The sequence below is a fragment of the Coregonus lavaretus genome (assembly GCF_964263955.1).
Source record: "Coregonus lavaretus genome assembly, contig: HAP1_SCAFFOLD_762, whole genome shotgun sequence".
In the NCBI taxonomy this organism is placed as follows: domain Eukaryota; kingdom Metazoa; phylum Chordata; class Actinopteri; order Salmoniformes; family Salmonidae; genus Coregonus; species Coregonus lavaretus.
Genome location: NW_028156213.1, coordinates 190,100 through 204,372, shown reverse-complemented (window position 1 = coordinate 204,372; position 14,273 = coordinate 190,100). Strand labels below are relative to the sequence as shown.

At 42.0% G+C, this 14,273-nt stretch overlaps 1 protein-coding gene across 2 annotated transcripts in view; it reads right to left on the bottom strand.

The window, feature by feature from the left end:
- Positions 1 to 14,273, bottom strand: part of LOC311126637 (isocitrate dehydrogenase [NADP], mitochondrial-like) — a 44,593-nt gene that overhangs the window by 19,972 nt on the left and 10,348 nt on the right. For both annotated transcript variants that reach the window (XM_084200636.1, XM_084200635.1), the window contains exons 4-7: positions 12,799 to 12,959; positions 12,561 to 12,704; positions 7,633 to 7,769; positions 3,219 to 3,370 (exon numbers count right to left, since the gene is read on the bottom strand). In XM_084200636.1, coding sequence (XP_084056762.1) covers positions 3,219 to 3,370; positions 7,633 to 7,769; positions 12,561 to 12,704; positions 12,799 to 12,959 — 594 coding nt within the window. The remainder of the gene's footprint in view (positions 1 to 3,218; positions 3,371 to 7,632; positions 7,770 to 12,560; positions 12,705 to 12,798; positions 12,960 to 14,273) is intronic.

The window sequence follows — 14,273 nt, the reverse complement described above, 5'->3', positions numbered from 1 at the left end:
GTGGGTTCGATTCCCACGGGGGGCCAGTATAAAAAAAAAAATGTATTCACTAACTGTAAGTCGCTCTGGATAAGAGCGTCTGCTAAATGACTAAAATTTAAAATGTAAAAAAAATGTCTTGCCTACGCCTAGCGAACAGTTTTTTAAAAATTGTATGAGAAAAAAAGATTCCATTTTATTTGGAACAGCAAGCCAGACAAAATCAAACGGGCCTATTTATATAATGAATATGAATTCGGACATAAATTATTAAATATTAAAGCATTAGACCTATCACTAAAAGCTTCAGTCATACAAAAGTTATACTTAAATCTGAACTGGTTCTCTGGCAAATTAGTAAGATTGTCTCCCCCAATGTTCAAGAATGGCCTTTTTCCCTTTATTCAGATTACAACCTCACATTTGAAAAGGAAATCATCTCCCAAGTATCACTATTTCTAAAACAAGCCATAGAAAGTTGGTTGCAATTTCAATTTAATCTTCCAGAAACGACAGAACACATAATGCAACAAATATTGTGGTTAAACTCAAATATACAAATTGATTTAAAAAAACGTTTTTTGAAAAAATGTTTTAAAAAGGTATAATCTTCATAAATTATATCATAGGTAGCACTGGTGGAGTTATGTCGCACATGCAGCTAACAAAAACATATGGAAATGTCTGTTCTACCCACAACCAAATAATTGCAGCATTACTGCAAAAATGGAAAAGGAAAGTGGAAGGGGGAAAAAGTAAGGCACTTGTCTGTCGGCCCTGCATTAAAGAACATAATTGGTTAATGAAAATTGTGATAAATAAAAAAGAATACCAGTTTCATTTAAGGACCAAAGGATTGACAGCCGTCCCATATAGATTGCAAAATAGTTGGGAAGAGATTTGACGTACCGATCCCATGGCATAGTGTTTATGATCTGATACGCAAAACGACACCGGATTCAACATTATTATACAAAATTCTTGCTACCAATAGAATGTTATTTATATGGGGATGGGACTAATAACAACTAACAACAACAAGATAACTAATGTAAAGCATACTGTGTCCATAATAAGTATATAGGTTATAGGTTAAGAACTTTTGTGAAAGAGCACAGTTAGAAAGATATGGCATATTGAAGCAAACCGGATGGACATCATGAAAATGATCGGAGAGGTTGAGGGTAGAGGAAGTTCAGGAGTAAAAACAAACAAAATATAATTATTTTAAAATTGACTGTGTCCATAAAATGTATATAGTATGTATAAGCTGGAAGTAGAGGCCTAAGCATTGTTGTTCACTAGTTTACTCCAATTAGGGAAGGGGTGGTGGGGTTGGAAAGTAATAAAGGGAAATATATTTTTAAACAGGAGAGAGATGGATAGATACAGTGGGGGGAAAAAGTATTTAGTCAGCCACCAATTGTGCAAGTTCTCCAACTTAAAAAGATGAGAGAGGCCTGTAATAATATTATTATATGTATATACAGTGTATTTAATATTATTACTGTATGTATATACAGTATATTATACATTAGTGTTGGTCTCACCTTGAGACAGTATGTTAGACTGAATGTCTCCATTATGGTTCTATTATTATATTACTGTAGGTATAGACAGTATATTATACATTAGTGTTGGTCTCACCTTGAGACAGTATGTTAGACTGAATGTCTCCATTATGGTTCTATTATTATATTACTGTAGGTATAGACAGTATATTATACATTAGTGTTGGTCTCACCTTGAGACAGTATGTTAGACTGAATGTCTCCATTATGGTTCTATTATTATATTACTGTAGGTATAGACAGTATATTATACATTAGTGTTGGTCTCACCTTGAGACAGTATGTTAGACTGAATGTCTCCATTATGGTTCTATTATTATATTACTGTAGGTATAGACAGTATATTATACATTAGTGTTGGTCTCACCTTGAGACAGTATGTTAGACTGAATGTCTCCATTATGGTTCTATTATTATATTACTGTAGGTATAGACAGTATATTATACATTAGTGTTGGTCTCACCTTGAGACAGTATGTTAGACTGAATGTCTCCATTATGGTTCTATTATTATATTACTGTAGGTATAGACAGTATATTATATATTAGTGTTGGTCTCACCTTGAGACAGTATGTTAGACTGAATGTCTCCATTATGGTTCTATTATTATATTACTGTAGGTATAGACAGTATATTATATATTAGTGTTGGTCTCACCTTGAGACAGTATGTTAGACTGAATGTCTCCATTATGGTTCTATTATTATATTACTGTAGGTATAGACAGTATATTATATATTAGTGTTGGTCTCACCTTGAGACAGTATGTTAGACTGAATGTCTCCATTATGGTTCTATTATTATATTACTGTAGGTATAGACAGTATATTATACATTAGTGTTGGTCTCACCTTGAGACAGTATGTTAGACTGAATGTCTCCATTATGGTTCTATTATTATATTACTGTAGGTATAGACAGTATATTATACATTAGTGTTGGTCTCACCTTGAGACAGTATGTTAGACTGAATGTCTCCATTATGGTTCTATTATTATATTACTGTAGGTATAGACAGTATATTATACATTAGTGTTGGTCTCACCTTGAGACAGTATGTTAGACTGAATGTCTCCATTATGGTTCTATTATTATATTACTGTAGGTATAGACAGTATATTATATATTAGTGTTGGTCTCACCTTGAGACAGTATGTTAGACTGAATGTCTCCATTATGGTTCTATTATTATATTACTGTAGGTATAGACAGTATATTATACATTAGTGTTGGTCTCACCTTGAGACAGTATGTTAGACTGAATGTCTCCATTATGGTTCTATTATTATATTACTGTAGGTATAGACAGTATATTATACATTAGTGTTGGTCTCACCTTGAGACAGTATGTTAGACTGAATGTCTCCATTATGGTTCTATTATTATATTACTGTAGGTATAGACAGTATATTATACATTAGTGTTGGTCTCACCTTGAGACAGTATGTTAGACTGAATGTCTCCATTATGGTTCTATTATTATTATTATTATTATTATATGTATATACAGTGTATTTAATATTATTACTGTAGGTATAGACAGTATATTATATATTAGTGTTGGTCTCACCTTGAGACAGTATGTTAGACTGAATGTCTCCATTATGGTTCTATTATTATATTACTGTAGGTATAGACAGTATATTATACATTAGTGTTGGTCTCACCTTGAGCCAGTATATCAGACTGAACGTCTCCATCGTAGTTCTTGCAGGCCCAGACGAAGGCTCCAGAGGACTTGAGGACTTGTGCCACCATGTCATCAATGAGGCGGTGCTCGTACCAGATATTCAGCCTGTCAAACTCTGGCTTGTAGTTCCTGTAGAGAACACGGGAGCTTTTAAAGCAGGCATAGATTAACTGTTAACACTGGGGAAGAATCAGCAAGGAACGTTACTGCCAACCTTGGCCAGCCACTCTGTGAATAGACTGTGGCCTCTATTCAATCCGTATCGCGATAAGAAAATGGCGCCGGAGGGGATGGCTGCTGTTTTACGGCCTGCTAACCAATTGTCCTATTTTGTGTGTTTTTTCGTATTGTTTGTAACTTATTTTGTACATAATGTTGATGCGACCGTCTCTTATGACCGAAAAGAGCTTCTGGATATCAGAACAGCGATTACTCACCTCAAACTGGACAAAGATTTTTTATTTAATGAGTCTGACGTGAAGGATATACTGCTTCTCCGAGACCAGGCCCAAATCCCGTCATTCTAATGAAGGAAAGAAGGAGATAACGGGGGTGCAGATCAGGGTGCCTTGTGAGACTTCGTTGGCGAGTGGGTAACCCGCCTCTACCATCCGTTCTATTGGCCAACGTGCAATCACTGGAGAATAAACTGGATGAGCTCCGTTCGAGACTATCCTACCAACGGGACATTAAAAACTGTAATATCTTATGTTTCACAGAGTCGTGGCTGAACGACGACACGGATAATATTCAGTTGGCTGGGTTTACCGTGCATCGGCAGGACAGAACAGCTACAGTGGGGGAAAAAAGTATTTAGTCAGCCACCAATTGTGCAAGTTCTCCCACTTAAAAAGATGAGTGAGGCCTGTAATTTTCATCATAGGTACACGTCAACTATGACAGACAAATTGAGAAAAGAAAATCCAGAAAATCACATTGTAGGATTTTTTATGAATTTATTTGCAAATTATGGTGGAAAATAAGTAGTTGGTCACCTACAAACAAGCAAGATTTCTGACTCTAGACCACCTTTACTCCACACACAGAGACGCATAGAAAGCTCTCCCTCGCCCTCCATTTGGCAAATCTGACCATAATTCTATCCTCCTGATTCCTGCTTACAAGCAAAAACTAAAGCAGGAAGTACCAGTGACTCGGTCAATAAGGAAGTGGTCAGATGACGCGGATGCTACGCTACAGGACTGTTTTGCTAGCACAGACTGGAATATGTTCCGGGATTCATTCGATGGCATTGAGGAGTATACCACCTCAGTCACCGGCTTCATCAATAAGTGCGTCGACGACGTCGTACGTACATATCCCAACCAGAAGCCATGGATTACAGGCAACATCTGCACCGATCTAAAGGCTAGAACTGCCGCGTTCAAGGAGCGGGACACTAATCCGGATGCTTATAAGAAATCCCGCTATGCCCTCAGACGAACCATCAAACAGGCAAAGCATCAACACAGGACTAAGATTGAATCCTACTACACCGGCTCTGATGCTCGTCGGATGTGACAGGGCTTGCAAACTATTACTGACTACAAAGGGAAACCCAGCCGCGAGCTGCCCAGTAACGTGAGCCTACCAGATGAGCTAAATGCCTTTTTATATTCACTTCGAGGCAAGCAACACTGAAGCATGCATGAGAGCACCAGCTGTTCCGGACGACTGTGTGATCACACTCTCCGTAGCCGATGTGAGCAAGACCTTTAAACTGGTCAACATTCACAAGGCCGCGGGGCCAGACTGGTTACCAGGACGTGTACTCAGAGCATGCGCGGACCAACTGGAAAGTGTTTTCACCACTAAGCTAAGGACCCTGGGACTAAACACCTCCCTCTGCAACTGGATCCTGGACTTCCTGACGGGCCGCCCCCAGGTGGTAAGGGTAGGCAACAACACATTTGCCACGCTAATCCTCAACACGGGGGCCCCTCAGGGGTGCGTGCTTAGTCCCCTCCTGTACTCCCTGTTCACTCCACGACTGCGTGGCCAAGCACGACTCCAACACCATCATTAAGTTTGCTGATGACACAACGGTGGTAGGCCTGATCACCGACAACGATGAGACAGCCTATTGGGAGGAGGTCAGAGACTTGGCAGTGTGGTGCCAGGACAACAACCTCTCCCTCAATATGAGCAAGACAAAGGAGATGATCGTGGACTACAGGAAAAGGAGGGCCGAACACGCCCCCATTCACATCGACGGGGCTGTAGTGGAGCGGGTCGAGAGTTTCAAGTTCCTTGGTGTCCACATCACCAACAAACTATCATGGTCCAAACACACCAAGAAAGTTGTGAAGAGGGCACGGCAACGCCTTTTCCCCCTCAGGAGACTGAAAATATTTGGCATGGGTCCCCAGATCCTCAAAAAGTTCTACAGCTGCACCATCGAGAGCATCCTGACCGGTTGCATCACCGCCTGGTATGGCAACTACTCGGCATCCGACCGTAAGGTACTAGAGGGTAGTGCGTACAACCCAGTACATCACTGGGGCCAAGCTTCCTGCTATCCAGGACCTCTATACCAGACGGTCAGAGGAAGGCGCAAAAACCCAACCCTGACCTGTTTGGAGAGCTCCTTGGTCTTCATGGAGCCGCTTGCTTGGTGGTGCCCCTTGCTTAGTGGTGTTGCAGACTCTGGGGCCTTTCAGAACAGGTGTATATATACTGAGATCATGTGACAGATCATGTGACACTTAGATTGCACACAGGTGGACTTTATTTAACTAATTATGTGACTTCTGAAGGTAATTGGTTGCACCAGATCTTATTTAGGGGCTTCATAGCAAAGGGGGTGAATACATTCTGCACGCACCACTTTTCCGTTATTTATTTTTTTGAATTTTTTGAAACAAGTTATTTTTTTCATTTCCCTTCACCAATTTGGACTATTTTGTGTATGTCCATTACATGAAATCTAAATAAAAATCCATTTAAATTACAGGTTGTAATGCAACAAAATAGGAAAAACGCCAAGGGGGATGGATACTTTTGGAAGGCACTGTATAAATATGGTGAAAAGACTATCTAGTCAAGTATAAATATGGTGAATAGACTATATCTAGTTAGTTATAAATATGGTTAGTAGACTAAAGGTGTTGACCCTCCACATCTCTCAACACAACTAGAGAACAGGGCCAGCCACTCTTAAATAGCACCTGGGCCAGCACAGGTGAAACACCTTCCCAATAATGAGATGGCAACCAGCACAGGTGTAACACATACTGACTAACGAGGTGATCCAATCAGTGCTAAAGTCCAACCTCAAAACATAAATGAAGAAACCAAAGCCTGTAACATTCATTATAAATATGGTGAATAGACTATATCTAGTTAGGTATAAATATGGTGAATAGACTATATCTAGTTAGCTATACATATGGTGAATAGACTATATCTAGTTAGGTATACATATGGTGAATAGACTATATCTAGTTAGGTATAAATATGGTGAATAGACTATATCTAGTTAGGTATACATATGGTGAATAGACTATATCTAGTTAGGTATACATATGGTGAATAGACTATATCTAGTTAGGTATACATATGGTGAATAGACTATATCTAGTTAGGTATAAATATGGTGAATAGACTATATCTAGTTAGGTATACATATGGTGAATAGATTATATCTAGTTAGGTATAAATATGGTGAATATATTATATCTAGTTAGGTATACATATGGTGAATAGACTATATCTAGTTAGGTATACATATGGTGAATAGACTATATCTAGTTAGGTATACATATGGTGAATAGACTATATCTAGTTAGGTATACATATGGTGAATAGACTATATCTAGTTAGGTATAAATATGGTGAATATATTATATCTAGTTAGGTATACATATGGTGAATAGACTATATCTAGTTAGGTATACATATGGTGAATAGATTATATCTAGTTAGGTATAAATATGGTGAATATATTATATCTAGTTAGGTATACATATGGTGAATAGACTATATCTAGTTAGGTATACATATGGTGAATAGACTATATCTAGTTAGGTATACATATGGTGAATAGACTATATCTAGTTAGGTATACATATGGTGAATAGACTATATCTAGTTAGGTATAAATATGGTGAATATATTATATCTAGTTAGGTATACATATGGTGAATAGACTATATCTAGTTAGGTATACATATGGTGAATAGACTATATCTAGTTAGGTATACATATGGTGAATAGACTATATCTAGTTAGGTATACATATGGTGAATAGATTATATCTAGTTAGGTATACATATGGTGAATAGACTATATCTAGTTAGGTATAAATATGGTGAATAGATTATATCTAGATAGGTAGAAATGTGGAATGAAGTGCAACTCTATACTGTAGGTTTACTTGTTGATTGTCTTACTTCTCAAAGATCTCCTGGAAGATATCCTTGAAGCGCCCGTCGTAGTACTTAAGGATGGTGTTCTTAGTGCTCATGTATAGAGGCCACCTCTTATTGATGGCATACTGGAAACAGCTGTGGGCAAACCCTGTGATGGACTGGACAGAACAGACAGAACACTATTAGAACCCTGTGATGGACTGGACAGAACAGACAGAACACTATTAGAACCCTGTGATGGACTGGACAGGACAGACAACACTATTAGAACCCTGTGATGGACTGGACAGGACAGACAGAACACTATTAGAACCCTGTGATGGACTGGACAGGACAGACAGAACACTATTAGAACCCTGTGATGGACTGGACAGGACAGACAGAACACTATTAGAACCCTGTGATGGACTGGACAGGACAGACAGAACACTATTAGAACCCTGTGATGGACTGGACAGGACAGACAACACTATTAGAACCCTGTGATGGACTGGACAGGACAGACAGATCACTATTAGAACCCTGTGATGGACTGGACAGGACAGACAACACTATTAGAACCCTGTGATGGACTGGACAGGACAGACAGAACACTATTAGAACCCTGTGATGGACTGGACAGGACAGACAGAACACTATTAGAACCCTGTGATGGACTGGACAGGACAGACAGAACACTATTAGAACCCTGTGATGGACTGGACAGGACAGACAGAACACTATTAGAACCCTGTGATGGACTGGACAGGACAGACAGAACACTATTAGAACCCTGTGATGGACTGGACAGAACAGACAACACTATTAGAACCCTGTGATGGACTGGACAGGACAGACAGAACACTATTAGAACCCTGTGATGGACTGGACAGGACAGACAGAACACTATTAGAACCCTGTGATGGACTGGACAGGACAGACAGAACACTATTAGAACCCTGTGATGGACTGGACAGGACAGACAGAACACTATTAGAACCCTGTGATGGACTGGACAGGACAGACAGAACACTATTAGAACCCTGTGATGGACTGGACAGGACAGACAGAACACTATTAGAACCCTGTGATGGACTGGACAGGACAGACAGAACACTATTAGAACCCTGTGATGGACTGGACAGGACAGACAACACTATTAGAACCCTGTGATGGACTGGACAGGACAGACAGAACACTATTAGAACCCTGTGATGGACTGGACAGGACAGACAGAACACTATTAGAACCCTGTGATGGACTGGACAGAACACTATTAGAACCCTGTGATGGACTGGACAGGACAGACAGAACACTATTAGAACCCTGTGATGGACTGGACAGGACAGACAGAACACTATTAGAACCCTGTGATGGACTGGACAGGACAGACAGAACACTATTAGAACCCTGTGATGGACTGGACAGGACAGACAGAACACTATTAGAACCCTGTGATGGACTGGACAGGACAGACAGAACACTATTAGAACCCTGTAATGGACTGGACAGGACAGACAGAACACTATTAGAACCCTGTGATGGACTGGACAGGACAGACAGAACACTATTAGAACCCTGTGATGGACTGGACAGGACAGACAGAACACTATTAGAACCCTGTGATGGACTGGACAGGACAGACAGAACACTATTAGAACCCTGTGATGGACTGGACAGGACAGACAGAACACTATTAGAACCCTGTGATGGACTGGACAGGACAGACAGAACACTATTAGAACCCTGTGATGGACTGGACAGGACAGACAACACTATTAGAACCCTGTGATGGACTGGACAGGACAGACAGAACACTATTAGAACCCTGTGATGGACTGGACAGGACAGACAGAACACTATTAGAACCCTGTGATGGACTGGACAGGACACTATTAGAACCCTGTGATGGACTGGACAGGACAGACAGAACACTATTAGAACCCTGTGATGGACTGGACAGGACAGACAGAACACTATTAGAACCCTGTGATGGACTGGACAGGACAGACAGAACACTATTAGAACCCTGTGAAGGACTGGACAGGACAGACAGAACACTATTAGAACCCTGTGATGGACTGGACAGGACAGACAGAACACTATTAGAACCCTGTAATGGACTGGACAGGACAGACAGAACACTATTAGAACCCTGTGATGGACTGGACAGGACAGACAGAACACTATTAGAACCCTGTGATGGACTGGACAGGACAGACAGAACACTATTAGAACCCTGTGATGGACTGGACAGGACAGACAGAACACTATTAGAACCCTGTGATGGACTGGACAGGACAGACAACACTATTAGAACCCTGTGATGGACTGGACAGGACAGACAGAACACTATTAGAACCCTGTGATGGACTGGACAGGACAGACAGAACACTATTAGAACCCTGTGATGGACTGGACAGGACAGACAGAACACTATTAGAACCCTGTGATGGACTGGACAGGACAGACAGAACACTATTAGAACCCTGTGATGGACTGGACAGGACAGACAGAACACTATTAGAACCCTGTGATGGACTGGACAGGACAGACAGAACACTATTAGAACCCTGTGATGGACTGGACAGGACAGACAGAACACTATTAGAACCCTGTGATGGACTAGACAGGACAGACAGAACACTATTAGAACCCTGTGATGGACTGGACAGGACAGACAGAACACTATTAGAACCCTGTGATGGACTGGACAGGACAGACAGAACACTATTAGAACCCTGTGATGGACTGGACAGGACAGACAGAACACTATTAGAACCCTGTGATGGACTGGACAGGACAGACAGAACACTATTAGAACCCTGTGATGGACTGGACAGGACAGACAGAACACTATTAGAACCCTGTGATGGACTGGACAGGACAGACAACACTATTAGAACCCTGTGATGGACTGGACAGGACAGACAGAACACTATTAGAACCCTGTGATGGACTGGACAGGACAGACAGAACACTATTAGAACCCTGTGATGGACTGGACAGGACAGACAGAACACTATTAGAACCCTGTGATGGACTGGACAGGACAGACAGAACACTATTAGAACCCTGTGATGGACTGGACAGGACAGACAGAACACTATTAGAACCCTGTGATGGACAGGACAGACAGAACACTATTAGAACCCTGTGATGGACTGGACAGGACAGACAGAACACTATTAGAACCCTGTGATGGACTGGACAGGACAGACAGAACACTATTAGAACCCTGTGATGGACTGGACAGGACAGACAGAACACTATTAGAACCCTGTGATGGACTGGACAGGACAGACAGAACACTATTAGAACCCTGTGATGGACTGGACAGGACAGACAGAACACTATTAGAACCCTGTGATGGACTGGACAGGACAGACAGAACACTATTAGAACCCTGTGATGGACTGGACAGGACAGACAGAACACTATTAGAACCCTGTGATGGACTGGACAGGACAGACAGAACACTATTAGAACCCTGTGATGGACTGGACAGGACAGACAGAACACTATTAGAACCCTGTGATGGACTGGACAGGACAGACAACACTATTAGAACCCTGTGATGGACTGGACAGGACAGACAGAACACTATTAGAACCCTGTGATGGACTGGACAGGACAGACAGAACACTATTAGAACCCTGTGATGGACTGGACAGGACAGACAGAACACTATTAGAACCCTGTGATGGACTGGACAGGACAGACAGAACACTATTAGAACCCTGTGATGGACTGGACAGGACAGACAGAACACTATTAGAACCCTGTGATGGACTGGACAGGACAGACAGAACACTATTAGAACCCTGTGATGGACTGGACAGGACAGACAGAACACTATTAGAACCCTGTGATGGACTGGACAGGACAGACAGAACACTATTAGAACCCTGTGATGGACTGGACAGGACAGACAGAACACTATTAGAACCCTGTAATGGACTGGACAGAACAGACAGGCTGTGCATTATCATGCTGAAATATGAGGTGATGGTGGCGGATGAATGGCACAACAATGGGCCTCAGGATCTCGTCGCGGTATCTCTGTGCATTCAAATTTCCATCGATAAAATGTAATTGTGTTCATTGTCCATAGCTTATGCCTACCCATACCATAACCCCACCGCCACCATGGGGCACCCTGTTCACAACGGTGACACAAACCGCTACCATCTGCCCGGTACAGTTCAAACCGGGAATCATCCCTGAAGAGCACACTTCTCCAACCTGCCAGTGGCCATCGAAGGTGAGCATTTGCCCACTGAAGTCAGTTACGACGCCAAACTGCAGTCAGGTCAAGACCCTGTTGAGGACAACGAGCACGCAGATGAGCTTCCCAGGGACGTTTCTGACAGTTAGTGCAGAAATTATTCGGTTGTGCAAACCCCCAGTTTCATCAGCTGTCCAGCTGGCTGGTCTCAGATGATCCCGCAGGTAAAGAAGCTGGATGTGGAGGTCCTGGGCTGGCGTGGTTATACGTGGACTGCGGTTGTGAGGCCGGTTGGATGTACTGCCAAATTCTCTAAAACGACATTGGAGGAGGCTTATGGTAGAGACATGAACATTCAATTCACTGGCAACAGCTCTGGTGGACATTCCTGCAGTCAGCATGCCAATTGCACGCTCCCTCAAAACTTGAGACTTCTGTAGCATTGTGTTGTGTGACAAAACTGCACATTTTAGAGTGGCCTTTTATTGTCCCCAGCACAAGGTGCACCTGATGTAAACAAATTAGTCCACAACATTTGAGAGAAATAAGCTTTTTGTGCATATGGAACATTTCTGGGATCTTTTATTTCAGCTCATAAAACATGGGACCAACACTTTACATGTTGCATTTATATTTTTGTTCAGTATGTAATCTTTGATGCCAAAGGCACATTTCTTTCCTTGGATGGAAAAGAAAGTGTGTAACTTAAAAAATAAAAAAATAAAAAAATTAAAATGCTCACCTCATCAGTATTGTACATGCCCAACCCACAGCCTCCTGAGGGGAAGTCAAAGACCTCCCACTCATTCCCCTTGCTGCCATCAGCCGGGGTGAACACCATCTTAAACTTCCCTGGCTTGGTGATCACAAAGTCTGTGGCTTTGTACTGTGGAACAACACAACCCACATCAACAACAGAACATTCCTCACATGCTCTGTGATTGAATACAAATCTAATCTAAAACACGTTACTTGTCTACCTGGTCACCAAAGGCGTGTCTGCCGATCGTTATGGGCTGCGTCCAACCAGGGACCAGACGGGGAATGTTCTTGCAGATGATTGGCTCTCGGAAGACGGTTCCGCCCAGAATGTTCCTGATGCTTCCGTTGGGACTCTTCCACATCTTCTTCAGCTTGAACTCTGTTAGGGTTAGAGATGGAGGCCTGAGTTAACCTCTTAACCTGTTTGACCTAACCCTAACTCTAACCCTGACCTTACTACAGCTAGTCCAGGTAACTATCTATCTAACCCTGACTCTTCCACATCTTCTTCAGCTTCAACTCTGAGGAATAAGGGTCATGGAGGAAGACCTGGCATGAGTTAAGCTGTTAACTGTCAAACTGCAGTACTGATCTAACTCCTGACCCTGGAACCATTGTCAAACAAATATTTATAGAAACTCTTTAATACAGTGAGGGAAAAAAGTATTTGCCCACTGTAATAAAGATATTTGCCCACTGACAAAGAAATGATCAGTCTATCATTTTAATGGTAGGTTTATTTGAACAGTGAGAGACAGAATAACAACAAGAAAATCCAGAAAAACGCATGTCAAAAATGTTATTAATTGATTTGAATTTTAATGAGGGAAATAAGTATTTGACCCCCTCTCAATCAGAAAGATTTCTGGCTTCCAGGTGTCTTTATACAGGTAACGAGCTGAGATTAGGAGCACACTCTTAAAGGGAGTGCTTCTAATCTTAGCTTGTTACCTGTATAAAAGACACCTGTCCACAGAAGCAATCAATCAATTAGATTCCAAACTCTCCACCAAGACCAAAGAGCTCTCCAAGGATGTCAGGGACAAGATTGTAGACCTACACAAGGCTGGAATGGGCTACAAGACCATCGCCAAGCAGCTTGGTGAGAAGGTGACAACAGTTGGTGCGATTATTCGCAAATGGAAGAAACACAAAAGAACTGTCAATCTACCTCGGCCTGGGGCTCCATGGAAGATCTCACCTCGTGGAGTTGCAATGATCATGAGAACGGTGAGGAATCAGCCCAGAACGACACGGGAGGATCTTGTCAATGATCTCAAGGCAGCTGGGACCATAGTCACCAAGAAAACAATTGGTAACACACTACGCCGTGAAGGACTGAAATCCTGCAGCGCCCGCAAGGTCCCCCTGCTCAAGAAAGCACATATTCATGCCTGTCTGAAGTTTGCCAATGAACATCTGAATGATTCAGAGGAGAACTGGGTGAAAGTGTTGTGGTCAGATGAGAACAAAATGGAGCTCTTTGGCATCAACTCAACTCGCCGTGTTTGGAGGAGGAGGAATGCTGCCTATGACCCCAAGAACACCATCCCCACCGTCAAACATGGAGGTGGAAACATTATGCTTTGGGGGTGTTTTTCTGCTAAGGGGACAGGACAACTTCCCCGCATCAAAGGGACGGGGCCATGTACCGTCAAATCTTGGGCGAGAACCTCCTTCCCTCAGCCAGGGC